Here is a 17416-nt window from a genome sequence, read left to right as displayed (position 1 = left end):
ATCAGGAAAGTGCAAAACCAGATACATAAAAACCAGTAAGATAATTGGAGACATCCTCTTGCCATTCTCCTCCTCAGTATTATACCTTACAATTGGGAAAAACTAGCAGTTTAAACTGGCATGTGAACACTTGACACAGCTCTTCCCTCCAGCTTACCACAGAGTGAATGTGTGGGAGAAAAAGAAAAAAACAAAAATCGTGGCAATTCTTCAAGGATCTAGAACCAGAAATGCCATTTGATCCAGCAATCCCTTTATTGGGTATATACGCAAAGGAATATAAATCATTCTATTATAAAGGTACATGCACATGTATGTTTATTGCAGCATTATTCACAATAGCAAAATCATGGAACCAACCCAAATACCCATCAATGATAGACTGTATAAAGAAAATGTGGTACATATACACCATGGAATACTATGCAGCCATGGAAAGGAAGGAGATAATGTTCTTTGCAGGGACATGTATGAAGCTGAAAGCCATTATCCTCAGCAAACTAACACAGGAACAGAAAATCAAACATTGCATGTTCTCACTTACAAGTAGGAGCTGAACACTGAGAAGACATAAACACAAAGAGGGGAACAATACACACTGGGGCCTGTCATGGGGGCAGAAGGAGGGAGAGCATCCGGACAAATAGCTAATGCATGTAGGACTTAATACCTAGGTGATGGGTTGATAGGTGCAGCAAACCACTATTGCACATGTTTACCTATGTAACAAACCTGTACATTCTGCACATGCATCCTGGAACTTAAAGTAAAAAAATTTTTAAAAAATGCTCCCAGCTTATCCTTGGGGAGAGAAAGGGCTGGACTGCACATTCAACATTTCAACCTTTCCAACTGCTACCCAATAGATTGGCTTCTATCTCATCTGTCTCGAAGTACTGACAGGACCCAGTATATGCCAGACACCTGGGAACTACCGAGAATAAAGATGAGCCAGTATGTGGACATTTATCACAGATCCTGCCCCCAGGTTAGTGCAGAGTGAGCAGGCAAAAACAAACAAAAACAAAAACAACAACAATATCCCAGGTCTCAGGTCCTCCATGGGGAAGCAAAGATTTGGACCACATATATAATATTTCATCTTTTCTGAGTTCTATCAAGGAAAGGTATTTTGTCTTCCTTGTCTTTAGGTTAGGCATACACTTGGCCTCTGGGTGCTACAAAGAACACAAAAATGATGATTTAAACTAGCACATGGGCACTTTCCAAGTTCCTCCTGCCCCTACATATAAGCAGAGTGATGAGGTAAGAAATCTCAGCTTCCAAATTCCCCATGGGAAGGGAAAGAATTGGACAGCATGCCAAATATTCAAACTTTCCTAAGAGTTGACTAAGGACTGTCTTCTGTCTCAAATGTGTAAAGGTGCTGATAAGACCCTGCATACTCTAGATACCTGGGGGATCCTAAGACAAACATAGAAGTTTGGACGACCATGAAAATTTGAAAGGCCCAAGAAGATATGGCTGGGCTGATTGATGAAGGTTTTCTCCTACAATAAGGCCAGTCCATGAAGAGTTGGAGAGGTGATTCTTTTTTTCTAAGGCATAGATTGCAAAATATTTTTTCTAATACCAGCTCAGCCACAGTAAAATAGGGCACCAGGCAGAGTTTTGAGGCCCTAACTCATGGACAACATTTCTAGGCACATCCTGGGCCAAAAAGGAATCCACTGCCTTGAAGGGAAGGACCCACTTCTGGCAGCATTTATCATCAGTTGACTAAAGAGCCCTCAGGCCCTAAATAACCAGCAGCGGTACCAAAGTAATGCACTGTGGGCCTTGGGCTCTGAGATTTGCTGACTTCAGGCGTGACCAAGCACAATCCCAGCTGTGGTGATTATGGTGAAAGACTCCTTCTGTTTAAGAGAAGTGGTGGAATAATAAAGCCAACTTTGTCTTGCACCTTAGGTAGCAGCTCAGCTACAGTACAACAGAGCAACAAGAAGGCTTTTGGGGTCCCTGAGTCCAGGACTAAGCTCTTAGAAAGCATTTCTAGACCTGCCCTGGGCCAGAGGCAAGTCTAGAAATGCTGCCCGATAGCCTAGTCCTGGACTAAGAGACCCACTGCCCTGAAGGATGAGTCTCTGAGAACCGGCAGCATTCATAATAAACTGACTGAAGAGCCCTAGAGCTTTAATTGAACATGGGTGGTGGCCTGGCAGAATCTTCCTTGGGCCTGTGGTGGTGGTGGACACAGGGAGAGGCTCATCTGCCTGTGGCAAGGGGAGAGAAGAGCAAGAAGAACTTTGTGCTGTGGTTTGGGTGCCAGCGTAGCCACAGTAGAGTAAATATCTATTATAGGTAAATTGCTACGGTTTTTTGCTCCAATCCTTGGCTCTCAGACAGCATCTGTAGGCCAGCCTGAGGCCTAGGGGAACTCACTGCATTGAAAGGAAGGACACAAACCTGGCTGGCTTGGCCAACTACTGATTGTAAAGCCCTTGAGCTTGAGTTAACATAGATGGTAGCCCGACAGTAGTTAAAGAGGGCCTTGGGCAAGACCCAGTGCTGTGCTGGCTTCAGGTCTTACCCAGGACAGTCTCAGTGGTGGGGGGGCCATAGGGATGCTTGCTTGCATCAGTGAACCCCCAGTTCCTGGCAGCTCAGCACAGAAAGAGCAAGACTACATTTGCTTTGGAGAAAGTAGGGGAAGAGAACAAGAGTCTCTGCCTAATAATCCAGAGAATTCTTCCATATACTTTCCAAGGCCACCAAGGCAGTACACCTCTCTAAGACTGTAAAAACCACAGTATTATTGAGGTTGTGGCCAAAGTCCCTTCATATACCTAAAAAGCCTAGTGGAGAAGGATGGGTAAAAACAAACCCAGACAACAAAGACTACAATAAATACCTAAGTCATCAATGCCCAGACACTGATGAATAACATAAGCACTAAGATGAGCCAGGAAAACATGACCTCACCAAACAAATTAAATAAGGCACCAGGGAACAATCCTGGTGAAACAGACATATGTAATCTTTCAAACAGAGAATTCAACATAGCTGTTCTGAAGAAATTCAGAGAAATTCAAGATAACACAGAGAAGGAATTCAGAAACTATCAGATAATTTAACAAAGAGACTGAAATAATTAATGCCAATACTATTCAAACCATTCCAAAAAATGGAGGAGCAGGGAATATTTCCAAACTCATTCTGTGAGGCCAATATTACCCTGATACCAAAATCAAACAAACACACATCAAAAAAAGAAAACTACAGGCCAATTTCTCTGATGAATATTGATGCAAATATCCTCAACAAAATAGTGACAAACTAAATTCAACAATACATTAGAATGATCCTTCATCATGACCAAGTGGGATTTATCCTGGGATCCAAGGTTAGTTCAACATATGCAAATCAATAAATCTGATACATTATGTAAACAGAATGAAAGGTAAAAATCATATGATCTTTTCAATTGATGCTAAAAAAGCACTTGATAAAATTCAACATCCCTTCATAATAAAAGCCCTCAAAAATCTGGGAATAGAAGGAACATACCTACCCAAATATATCCACAGATTCAAATTCATATGAAACCAACAAACGACCGCAAATAGCCAAAGCAACCTTGAGAAAGAACAAAGGTGATGGCTCACACTTCCTGATTACAAATATATGTCAAAGCTAAAGTAATTAATACATTACAGTACTGGCATAAAGATAGATATATAGACCAATAGAATGGAATACAAAGCCCAGAGAAATCTGTGTGTATACAGTCATCTGATCTTTGACAAGGGTCCACGATAGTGAAATAACTGTTTCTCTGATAAATGGTGTTGAGAAAACTGGATATTCACATACAAGAAAATGATGTTATACTCTTATCTCATATATACTGAAAAAATAAACTCAGACTATGTTGAAGACTAAAATTTAAAACTAGAAACTATAAAATTCTTAGAATAAAACTTAGAGAAAGAATTTCATTACATTTGTCTTGACAATAATTTCATGGATGTACCACCAAAAGCACAGGCAATAAAAGCAAAATTAGACAAATGGAACTGGTCAAACTAAAAAGCTTCCGCCCAGCAAAAGAAATAATCAACAGAGTGAAAAGGCAACACACGGAATAAGAGAAAATATTCATAAAGCATATATGTGATAAGGTGTTAATTTCTAAAATTTACAAAAAATTCCTACAACTCCACAGCAAAAAAAAATATAATTGCCTGATTTAAAAATAGGTGAAGGACCTGAATAGAAATTTCTCCAAGAAGATATAGAAATGAACAACAGGTATATAAAAAGATATCCAACATCACTTATTATCATAATAATGCAAATCAAAAGCACAATTACATATCACCATACACCCATTAGGATGGCTATTATCAAAAAATAAAGAATGAGAAAAGTGTTGGCATAGATGTGGAGATATTTGAACACTTATACACTGTTGGTAGAATGCAAAATCGTGCACCCGGTATAAAAAAAAAGTATGAAGTTTCCTCGAAAAATTAAATATAGAACTACCATATGATGGAGCAACCTCACTTCTAGGTGTATATCCAAAATAAAATCAGGATCTCACAGAGATATTTGTACTTGCATGTTCATTGCAGGACTCTTCACAACAGTGTAAATGTGAAAACAACCTAATATCTACAGAGAGACGAATAAATAAAGAAAATGTGATATATACATATAATGGAATATTATTCACCCTTAAACAGAAAGGACATCCTGAAATATGTGATAACATGGATGAACTTTGCCAACGTTGTGCTAAGTGAAATAAGCCAGTCACAGAACAAATACTGAATGATTACATTTATGTGAGGCATACGAAAGAGTCCAACTCATGAAAGCAGAAAGTAGAATGGTGATTTCCAGTGGTTGTGGGAAAGGGGAAATAGGGAGTTCCCAGTCAATGGGTATAAAAAGTTTCATTTATACAAGATGAGTAAGCTCTAGAGATCTGCTGTACAACATTGTGCTGTAGTTAATAATACTGTATTGTACAGCTGACCTTTGAATAACATGGGATTTAGGGTGGCTGACCCCCCACACAGTTGACAATCTGTGTATAACTTTTGGTTCCCCAAAAACTTAACTTGAATCTGTAGATATATTTGGGTAGGTATGTTCCTTCTATCCCCAGATTTTTGAGTGCTTTTATTATGAAGGGATGTTGAATTTTATCAAGTGCTTTTTTAGCACTAATAGTTGGCCAGAATTCTTACCAAAAGCATAAACAGTCAACATATATTTTGCATGCTGTATGTATTATAAACTGTATTCTTTCTATAAAGTAAGCAGGAGAAAATGACATTTAGAAAATCACAAGGAAATGTGTTTACTATTCATTAAGTGGAAGTGGGTCATCATAAAGCTTTTCATCCTCATCTCTTCACATTGAATAGGTGGAGGAGGAGGAAGGGGAGGCATTGTTCTTGCTTTCTCTAGGGTAGTAGAGGCAGAGGCAGTGGAGGAGGTAAAAAGAAAGGCAAGAAAGGCAGGAAAGGCAGGTACACACAGTGTGGCTTTACAGAAATACATAATAATTTCTACAGGAAAGACAGGTACACACAGTGTGGCTTTACAGAAATACATCATAATTTCTATTTGACTTTGTTGTTTTATCATTTCTCTAAAAATGTTTCTATATGATACCAATCCTTCTTCCACTGTTTGCTTTCATTTCAGTGCCCACATTACAGAAGCTTCCACATTGTAAAATACATCAAAACAGTCTTGAGTAATCAGAATGCTTCTGCCAGACTGTCTGATGTCAATTTGTTTCTGTCACTGCTTCTTCTATGTCTTCTTCATCATCTGACATTGGTTCAGAAGCATTTATCTCTATCAAGTTGTCTTCTGTTGATTCCTCCGATGTGCCTGTTACCTCTTGAATGTCTCCAAGATCCATGTCTTGAAATTCTTCACTCCACACCTTTTTTTTTTGGCCATATCCACAATCTCTTCATAATTTTCTTGAATGGTTATGAATTCCATGAAGCTATGCACAACATTTGGACAGTTTTCTCCAGTAGAAATTTGTTTCCTGTTTGATGGCTTTTGTGGCTTTATACATAACAATGATGACAACTTCAACGGTGTAATCCTTTCAGACTTTTATAATGTTCTCTCTATTGGGGTTCTCTTCCACAGTATTTACAATCCTTTCTATAGGGTAACATGTATAATGAGCCTTAAATGTCCTTAGGACCCCACATCTAGAGGGTGAATTGGAGACATTGCGTTTGGGGTAAAGCAGACCACTTCAGCACCTTCAGTATTCAACTCATGAGGTTCTGGATGACCAAGAGCATTGCCAATTATCAAAAGGACTTTAAAAGGTAAACCCTTCCTGCCAAGGTACTTCCTGTCTTCAGGAACAAAGCATGGAAAGAAACTATCATAACTTTTCAGAAAAAAGTTATTATTGTTCAGGCCTTCTTGTCGTACAACCAAAAGACTAACAACTGTTTTTTATTATTTCCCCTTCAAGGCTTAGAGATTAGCAGTTGTATAGGTAAGAACAGTTCTGATCCTAAACCCCACTACATTTGCATAGAACATTAGAGTTAGCCTATCCCTTCCTGCCTTAAATCCTGGTGCTCACGTGTCTTCCTTATTAATAAGTGTACTTTGTGGCATTTTTTTCCAGAATAGGGAACTTTCATCTAATTAAAAACCTGTTCAGGCAGATGTCCTTTCTCCTCAATGACTTTCTTTATGCCATTTAGAACTTTTCTGTTATCTCCTAAGTGGCAGAAGCTGCTTCTGTTATATTGACACTTTTTTGAGGCAAACCTCTTTCGAAAATTTTTAAATTATCCATTAGTGGCATGAAGTTCTCCAGCTTTAAATCATTCACTTTCCTTTTGCTTTAAGTTGTCATATAATGAATTCACTTTTTCTTGAATCATGTTTCGAGTCTACAGGTATGCCTTTCTGATAGCAATCTTGCATCTACATAAAAGTTGAGTCTTCAATATGATATAAAAAGCTATTTCACTAAAAGGACAGGTTTATGTGCTCAATGTTGTAGCTGCAGTGAGGCTTCATGTTGATCCATTTTTCTGTGAGTGTGGGTTTTTGTTTCTGTTTTACAATGGTCCTTGTACTGGATACATTTATATTGAAACAGTGGCCAGCTGCAGAGCTCATTCTACAGTACATATTAAACAATTCAACATTTTCTTATAATGTTATGACTTTTCTTTGCTTCTGGGAGCACTTCCAGCATCACTAGTGGTACTTCATATGGCTCTCACACAGTGTTACTTAAGGTTGATGTTACAGTACTAAACACGATGAAAAATACGCAGAAAACACAAGGGTTCACTTTTTACTGTGATTCATCACTTACTGGAGAGTGATGAAAACTACTCACATGGAGATGATGAATGACACATGGCATTTTAAATAAATACTCTCAATACTTGAGCTTACTGCAGTAGCAACAGGAGATGGTTACGGAATTTTTGCAGCAGTGAAGTAGGCACTACAGTTAATTTTATGCAGTTATGATTTAATACTGTGACTGGGAATGGCATCATATAAGGTCTATAAGAGTTTCTCTGTGTAAAGTTTAATAAATTTTAACTTTTAATAATAGATTTGTACATATTTTATTGTAGTAAATTATAAAATAATATTTACATATATTTTATGTATTCACAATATAACTAATTTTCTCTTAACTTTTTCTGTATTTCTAAGCTGCCTAGTTTATCTGCAAGGTTTTTCATGTCGTCACAAATCTCGAAAAATATTTCCAATACATTTATCAAAAAAACTATGTATAAGTGGACCTGCACAGTTCAAACCTGTGCTGTTCAAGGTTCAATTGTATTTTGGGGAGGTAGAGTCCATTTTAATTGTTCTTATCTCAGTAAAATAAAAATAATAAAAATTAAGAAAGCGTACACACACGGAAACACACACACCATAGAAGTTTGTAGCAAACTTAACTGATGCCATTACTCTGATCTATAAGAAAAATCATTGACATGAAAAAATATTGACTTGATTTAAAACTATTTAGAAATGTATTATTTTCTAGTATGGACTGATCTGGTTTTAAAATTGATTTATGTGATCATATTGTTTCATAATCAACAACTCAGGCAGACTTCAGGACATGACTAGTTAAATCAGTAACTCCATTATACATGCTAAGTGTTTATCACCTGCCAGAAATGTAATTTTGATGACTGTTTTCGGTTCTTTCACTGGTCTATACATAGGAACTAAAGGTCGTAACCAAGTTAGATATGTCCTGCTAGTGTTTCCTGTGGCTCACATGCAATCTTAAAAATTGGAAAATTCCACATTAAAATCTTGGTTCCTGGATTCTCTGGAAAACCAGTCAGAAAGCCTTATTAATGCTGGTCCCAAAATTCTGTATGAAAAGTATATACCAGAGCTGGGGAGCACATGAGTTTTGGGGTGTATGGGGAGAGTAGTGCACCAGCAACAACTCTCCCCATTCTAACCATCATACCCTAATTTCCTGCCCTTGATACTCTTTACTCATTTATGTTATGTCTTTGGCTCCTGCAGGAATTAAAATTTACCAAAGTATACTTTATCATAAGTTCACTTCATGCTTCTCACAGAATAAGAGAAGATGTGATAAGGTCTTAACAGTCAGGGGTAGAAGTTGAATCACCATGAATTCTAAAATGGTGTGCTTATTTCTGAATAGAGAGGCTACAAAACTACTATCCTAAAGACCTTCAACACTTATTTTGTACTCAGTGTTAAAAGCAATGATTAAAATAGAGCAAATGAGTAAAAATGATGTACATAATGTGTAGCTACACTAAGCCACACGTCTAACATGGAAGATATAAAACATATCATCAGGTACTTGCCTTAATTTTATAATAGAAAACACTTTATGATTTGTTGGCCTACAATAATGGCTATTCCATCTTGGAATGAATCCTTTGGTCTCTTTGGAGTGATCTATCTAAGTCCTCAAGAGATAGAAAATCATATTTGTTTATTCACAAACCCTGATGAGTTATTATATGCTAACACAGACACAATTCTGTCATGTTCTCAGAGAGATGGTGGGTAAGTATGCAAATATTTATAGATTGTTGTGAGAAGTGCTACAATAAAGGCATGCTTTTGATGATTAATAGGAGCACCGAATTTGAGACCAATGGAAATGATGAAGTAAGGGTTACATGAGAAAAGTCACATGTTGAAAGAGACTTTGAGAACTATAAAAATAAAAAAGAGAGAAAAGTTTTTCCAATTTTATATAAAGGGAAGTGTGAGATTACAGGGCATAGTAATTCAGTCAGTCATTGAATTAAGGTACAGATATTCATCAAGAGAGGGAATATAGGAAACAAAGTGGGTTTGGAAATCAGACGATGAGACCAGCTTTTGACAAGTTGAGTTTTAGGTACTTATTTAAAAAAAAAATCTAAGAAGAAAAAAAATGGAACAAGTAGTAGAAATATCCATTAAAACAAATTATAGAAAAATATCCACTACAATTAGTAAATTACACAGAAGTTGATTGTGTTTTATTAGTGGTAAAGCAGATTATAGTGGATGAGAAGTACATGGGAGATGAAAAGGTGAGACACTTATGTTAGATGATGTTTTTCTAGTTACTTGGCTTTGAAGATAAATTGAGAAACAGTTAATCATTGGAAAGTTGTTTGGGGATATAAAAATGTATAGGTGTAGATAGATGGGAGAGACTTGAGTGTGTTTGCTGAGGAAAAGAGAGGGTGCAGATGGAGGAGAGGCAGAAAGAGGAAATCTAAACCCCAGTTGGATCTACTAATATTAGCTAAAGATAAATACTTTTTCATAAGTATGGGTTAAAAAAAGATAAACGTGGACATGGTGAAGGTATATCTGTAGGAAGGAGGGCCTGAAGTCGAGGCAGATATTACAACATTGACTCTCATTCTTCTATGAGAGGAGAAATAAAGCATGCTCTAAGAGTAAAGACAAAAGTCATAAATTTTATTTATACGTCCTCTCCTTCATTCATTTGTTCTATAAGCACTCATTAAATGTTCCCATAGGCCAAGCCGTCAGTGAGAACCAGGAAAAATGACCACAACCAAAGTGCACTATGGCCTCTCTTAACCCACCTCTGCCGTAAGTCAATGCAGCAGCCACAAGGAGGCTATCGCAAAGCAAACATCAACATCTGAGTTCTACACATCAACATCCAAGTTCTACACATCAACATCCAAGTCACCATCAACTGAAAAATAAAATTTACTTGACTGGGCCAGTCAGTTTTGGGAAAGGGAAAGTTTGGTTATTTTGGATCAAGTAATCTAAAATAAATTTGTTAAAAATCTCTTTTTACACTTAGTTGTAAAAGCGAAGTACAAACCGGAGCTAAATTTCTTTTTTATTCTGACTATTAATGGATTTATTTCCTACTTGTAACTCTTGAAAAACAGTAAACAAAGAACTATTGAAAGACTAAATTTAATTCTTTGGAAGAACGGTGTCCTGCACTTAAAAGACACTATCATGGTACCTTGTTCTGATTGTACTTACTCAGATCTACATATCCAATATCCACGTACATTTTAGCAAACAGAGATCCCAGTGCAAAGCCAATGACTGGACCAATCATTCCTATTGCATTCAAACTACCTGTAAGTATTACAAAACAATTTAATCAGATGTCACAAATACTTGGTTTTCATTTAACATGTTTTTAAAAGTAATATTATACAATACACTTCTGCAAATATTTTTCTAATAGGTAAAATAAAAAACTAATGACATTATTATTTCAAGGGTAGATCCAGGGAATGTAATCATGAAGTTTAATATATTCTGTACGTTACCTACATACAAGGAAGAATGTCCTTCTTTTGCAAAATCATCAATGTATGAAATCCCCAATGGTACTATGGGGGTTTCCCCTATACCACGAAGCATATTCCCCATGAAGACATAGATCCACATGTGTGACCCAGATTCCTTTACACAATCTATCGAGACAAGAAAGTGTTTTACTTTAAACATTAATTTTAACATTCCTATTAGAAATTTAATTACTTTAAATCCTTCATTTTTCCATTTTTATTTGTTTCTTTCCTAATTACAAGTGATTCATATTCACTTTACAAAGTTTGAAAATAAGGAAGGGCACCAAGAAAACAAGTAAAAATTTTCTATAATTACACTACACACAGAAGATCATTGCAAATGTTATTCTGGATCTTCTGCATTTTTAGTGCACAAAATATGCATAATATTCATTATGTACATTACATATTTAAAAATCCAGGTTATTTTTAAGGTGTATATACAATTATCACTATATTGTCACAATTTCCCCATGTTGTTAAGAGTTCTTCTATATTAAAATTTTAATTACTGCATAGTAGTGTGTTGAATAATAGTTTCCTAATTTGGTTAAACAATCTCTTCTTTTGTCGTTACAAAATATATTTATTTTTATTCTGTTAAACACAGATGTCATGGCTGTGATTATGAAATGTCCTCGTGAACATTACTGATGATTTCCTTAAGATTAATCAAGAAAGTAGGCAAGTATATTTTTGTTCTTTAATATGTATTGAAAATTAATCTCCAGAAAGACTTTCAAATTTATACTCTCCCAGCAATACAGAAAACTTGAAATCATTTTTTTCCTCCACTTCATTTATTTTTATTAAATTTTGGGGTTAAAATTACAATTATATTATTGTGTTTTAATAGTTACAAAGTCTTCAAATGCCTTAACATTTTGCATCTTTATAAAGAGAAAGTTATATTATTCACATATTTCTACCACTTTCTGCTTTTTTATTTTAAATGTGTATGTTCTTTGCAAATTTCCTACTAAATTTGTTCTTTTTTCTTATCTACTTCTAAATGCCCTTGGTATATACAATAATCCACTTGTACACTAGGAGATTTATTCTAGGACAACTCATATGTACACAAATTTATGCAGACTTAAGTCCTCTCATTTGCCCTGTGGAAACCGCCTATAGAAGTCAGACCTCCACATGGGTGGCGGGTTTCTCCTTCTGGTTGGTTGGACAAAAGTTGCATATAAGTGAACAGGTGCAGTTCAAACCTGTGTTGTTTAAGAATCGACTGCATATATTAACAGTATGATTTTGTCTGTATGCAAGGGATAAATGTTCTTCCTATTTGTTCTTAAATCAATTTTGCTAAAGAATATCACAAACTTTATAGATGTGATTAAATCTATCAATCTAGAATTTGTTTTACTGTCACTATTAATTCTTACCTTTTTCTACTATCTCAGGTGATGTTCCATTGAATGATAAGGTTTGATTAATTAAACAGGTTGATAAACTTGATGTTGAATTTTCTGATGGATTAATATGGGTTTCTTTAGAATACCTGTAACTATAAGTGCAACATTAGATTGAACATTTTGCTTATCTACTGAGTATTTTCAGTTTTTCCAGAAATACAGAGAAATTTTCTCCTTTATTTGAACTGCTGTCTTCTCCAAATTACCAGAATCTTGTTTGTCAACTTCCCAGCATGTATTTCAGAACAGGTGATGAGAGGGGGTGAAATGGGAGTGTCCACTAAGAAAGATACTTCAATACATCGTGAACAAAGTGGGTTATCACCTTGCTATTATCCTAAGAGTGCTTATAATCTGGTCAAGATATGAAATATCCTGGTTTCACCTGTTGTTTTTTTATCTGTTAACTATGTCTATTTATCCCTTTGAGTTACCATCAAAGATGGTAAATCTGTCTGATTTTCTTTCATGTACACACACACACACACACACACACAAAGTGCTTGACTTTTCAAAACTCAATAAAAACAAATTTCTAATTCATTTCAACTTTGTGAGGAAAAACTTAATAAGAACAACACAGATGGAGCTGGAATAGGGACAGATGCTGATGCTCAAAAATACTAAGTGCTCTGTGAGTTCTAAGGGCAAGATATAGTGTGCCAGGCATTTTGCTCAACTTCAAAGAACAAGAAATAAAACATGAAGATCAAGAAATAAAACACACAGTATTTGTACTTTGGAAATTTCACACTCTCTAAGATAAATGTATATAATCAAAGATATAGTAAATTTAATATACAAGGTCCTGAGTTGTCACACACCCACAAAAAAGAAATGATCAGCGGCTGGGCGCGGTGGCTCACGCCTGTAATTCCAGCACTTTGGGAGGCCGAGGTGGGCGGATCACGAGGTCAGGAGATTGAGACCATCCTGACTAACACGGTGAAACCCTGTCTCTACTAAAAATACAAAAAATTAGCCGGGCGTGGTGGCTGGCGCCTGTAGTCCCAGCTATTCGGGAGGCTGAGGCAGAAGAATGGCATGAACCCGGGGGGCAGAGCTTGCAGTGAGCCGAGATCACGCCACTGCACTCCAGCCTGGGCGGCTAGCGGGACTCCGTCTCAGGAAAAAAAAAAAAAAAAAAGAAATGATCAGCTTTTCTTGGAGGTGAGGGTAGATCAAAGAAAACCTTACAATGTGAAGGACAGATTAAATGAATATTGAAGATGGGTAGAATTCTAATTGGTAGACAAAGGAAGAAATATTTCAAGTCTGTAGAAATAACAGATGCAAAGATAGGACATATTATGGCACATTAGAGAACTGTAAGCCTAGAATGTGGTCCTCAAATGTGGGGAGCAATGGAAGATGAAGCTGGGGTAGTTGTATTTAAGGCATATTCTCCATAAAAATCATGAAGAATAAGATATTAAGAAGATTAGAGGGAATTATGGGACACAGAAATTATGGTGTCAGAAGCACAGGAAAAAGATGGGCATGATGAAGAAGCCACAAAAATAGAAAAATGAATCAAGATTGTGGAATATGATGAGTATTAGAGCAGTACCATTAAGAAGAAAGTTCTTATAAGGGCCAAATGTAGGGGGAAAAAAAACCAAAATTAATATGGTGACCAAAAGGCATGATTGCTGGATTTGGCATTAAGGAATTGGTGTCTCTAACAAACTGCTCATTGTCTTTCAGTATCCTTTCTTCTCTCCTTCCATAATAACAGAAGCTGGGTTTTTTAGCTGGAAATATGGAAGCCTGGAATAAAGTATATTTTTTCCAACATCTATATATCCATGTGTAAAATGTAACTGACTTCCGGTAAATGTGAAATCAGTGAAAGTGTTTTGCTTCTGAAAATGCTCCTGGAGTTCAGCCTGTGTGCACTCTTTGTTCTTGTTCTTCTCTTCTTCTATCCTGTTGCCTGGAAATACATTGCCACGATTTGTAACAAGAGGACAAGGCCATGCAAGGCATAGCACTGTGATGAAAAGTAGAATCATATCATCCTTGGACTAGCTACATTAAAAAATGTTAAAAATAAACTTCTATCTTATTTACATTATTGCTATTTTTCAGTTTTCTCATATGAGCTTCTTACTCTAATCATAACTACACAGTTACCTTAGAAAGAGCAGCTTCAGTGAAATGCTGATGGGAAAACCTGTACAGCAGCAGGTGAAGTTGTGAAGCCTTACAGAGGATAATCAAAATCTTACAGGCAAAAACATAAAATACATATGTTATACTAAAATTGGTTAATAACACACTTATTTCATATAAAACTGTATATGTTATATAATATTATTATTTAAAAGTTTATAAAAGCCATGATAAATAAAGAAATACATGAAGAATAAAGCAATACATGAACTATTATATAAGAAATATACTCCATTTCTGTATGCATACCTATAGGTATTCCTCTCAAAAGGTAACTGCCTACTTAAAAGTAGAAAAATAAAATTCTACTGCTAATTTACAAGTAGCTGATAATAAATGGCTCAGAGCTGTTTAACACTTACTATCCCATGAAGAAATGTGGTAAAGCTGTCAAAATACTTCCAGTTCCCATAAGGAGACAACCAATTCCAATTAACTTCGGTCTGTGTAGTTTAGATCCAAAGTAACTTACAAATACAATCACAAGCAAATTTCCTAGAAAAAGAACAAAATTATGTTGATATGACTGTGTCATTTTGTATCTAGTAGAACTGAATGCCCCAAATGAATGCAAACATGCCCAAGACATTGTGTCTTCCCTCAAAGACCATGTAATTTAATTGTGAAGGTGAACTCCCCTACATTAAACCACTCATTGAAAAGTTGTATAGTATTAATAAGTAGAATAGGTTTTATATGCAAAGAAAGCACTTGGGTAATTTGGCTATATGAGAGAAGCAAAGTTTTTTTGAAAATTTGGAGTTTACTGGATTGCATTGGAATGGAAAATGTCTTCCTAATCTGAGGGAAAGATAATCATTCATGCCTATTTTAAACTTATTCTAGGCATTCTTTAAATTTATACTATGTACCTACCACAGTGCTCAGAGTCAGAAATATAAAAAAAAAAATCATGGTACTTGTTCTCTAGAAACACACTAGTAATAAAATAAAACAGATGGATAGATGTGCTATTAGATTATGGAAATAAGGAGCTTAAATTAATTAGGGGCTTTGTGAAAGTTTCCTGGAGGATACATTATTTGAGATGTAATGTTGAGTATAAATTATTTAGATTAAAACATGGAAGAAGAGCAATAAGAGTAGACCAATTCAGATTTATCTGTAGCCTTATATATAACATTGAACAGACAATAATCAAGAATTATTGAACACTGATGGAAAATAGTTTCACGAAAGCAAGCACCAGAATGGACCAGCAGATAAAGCAACACAAGAATAAATACTTAAACAATATTAAACTAAAAAGAGTAGAAACTTTTTAAAAAAAAATCCTGTTAGTATATTTAGAGGTAAAATGGCATGTTGCAGCCATAGAATCAGAACTGGCAGACTAAAAATAATAAGACAACAATGAAGTGTTGTTATAAATTTAAAATATAATTAAAAATTTACAAATTAGAACTTGATATAAAAGATGACATCACACATCAGAGAAAATTGATGAAACATAAAGAAAAGAGGTAGAAATTTAGAGGAAAAAATTTTAAAGGAAAAATATCCAGAAAATGTATTATTTATCTCATACATGTTTCAGAAGAAAAGAAAGAATAAAATACGGAAGAAACAAATAGGAAACAGAAAATAAAGTTTTTGTGTTAGAGGAAGACGTAAGCTTTCATATGAAAGTTCCTACATTTTTCCAGCAGAAATAACGTAGAAAGAGCAAGAGTCTCGGATACATGCTGGTAAATTTTTGGATATTTAAAGATAAAAAAGAGATGCATATCAGTGCATGAAAATTACAGTGGTAATAATTTCTCATATACAACATTGAATGTTATAAAACAGTAGATGAATATTTTTAATGTTTTGAGAAAAAGGGATTTGGAAATTTTAATTCCATACCCAGACAAATTATCAACTAAATATGATACTAAAATAAATATTCCAACAGGCAAGAGCTTAGAAAATATGCCACATTTTCAATTCTTCCTAAAAAAAAAAAATTACAGTCATCCCTCATGTCCATGGGTTATTGGTTCCAAGATGCTCTGTAGACACCAAGATTTGTGGATACTCAAGTCCTTTAGGTAAAAAGGTGTAGTATTGCCTGGATGTGGAGGGTCACGTCTGTAATCCCAGCACTCTGAAAGGCTGAGGCTAGCAGATGACTTGAGGCTAGGAGTTCGAGATCACCCTGGCCAAATGGTGAAAACCTGTCTCCACTTAAAAATACGAAAATTAGCCAGATATGGTGGCATACGCCTCTAATCCCAGCTACTCGGGAGGCTGAGGCAGGAGAATCGCTTAAACCCAGGAGGTGGAGGTTGCTGTGAGCTGACATCAGGGCACTGCACCAGCCTGGGCGACAGAGGGAGACTCTGCCTCAAAAAACAAAAACAAACAAACAAAAGATGTAATATTTCATAAAACCTATCAACATCCTCCTGTATGCTTTATATCGTCTCTAGATAACTTCTAATGCTTCCAATACAATGTAAATACTATGTAAATAGTTGCTATTCTATGTTGTTTTTATTTGTATCATTTTTATTAATATATGGCCATGTTTTAGTTTTATATTTTTTGAATATGACTTGCATCCGTGGGTGTGGAACCTGTGGATACAGAGGGTCATCTATATATGAAGGTATACTCCAGAAAGAGTAAAGATGAGATTTGAAGTCACAGGATTCAAGAAACAGAGATAACAAACCAAACTGATAATGATGGTCAAATAATTGCTGTTAAATAGTTGCAAAGTTTAACAAAAATGTTAAGGATTAATTTCATAATAAAAATAGACATACAGTGAATTGAACGTTAAAACTAATAACATTCCAATTCTAAAATTCTAGATTATTTCATTGAGCCTGGGAGGTAAACAACTGAAGGACATGTAGAGTGTCATATCTCTGAATCACAAACATTCCGAATTTATATAAAGAGATAAATCTTCCTTTGACAATTACATTTTAGTCATTAGTTAAGCATTGT

General features: G+C 35.5%; 1 protein-coding gene across 2 annotated transcripts in view; it reads right to left on the bottom strand.

The window, feature by feature from the left end:
• The window catches only part of LOC129010613 (solute carrier organic anion transporter family member 1B3), a 103224-nt gene that overhangs the window by 42624 nt on the left and 43184 nt on the right, over positions 1–17416 (bottom strand). For both annotated transcript variants that reach the window (XM_054445101.2, XM_054445102.2), the window contains 4 exons: positions 14818–14950; positions 12251–12372; positions 10830–10976; positions 10534–10632 (listed from right to left, as the gene is read on the bottom strand). In XM_054445101.2, the coding sequence (XP_054301076.1) occupies positions 10534–10632; positions 10830–10976; positions 12251–12372; positions 14818–14950 (501 nt within the window). The remainder of the gene's footprint in view (positions 1–10533; positions 10633–10829; positions 10977–12250; positions 12373–14817; positions 14951–17416) is intronic.

Source organism: Pongo pygmaeus, chromosome 10 (assembly GCF_028885625.2).
Source record: "Pongo pygmaeus isolate AG05252 chromosome 10, NHGRI_mPonPyg2-v2.0_pri, whole genome shotgun sequence".
In the NCBI taxonomy this organism is placed as follows: Eukaryota; Metazoa; Chordata; class Mammalia; order Primates; family Hominidae; genus Pongo; species Pongo pygmaeus.
The sequence above is the reverse complement of the archived record's forward strand: the minus strand, read 5'-3'. Positions and strand labels throughout refer to the sequence as shown.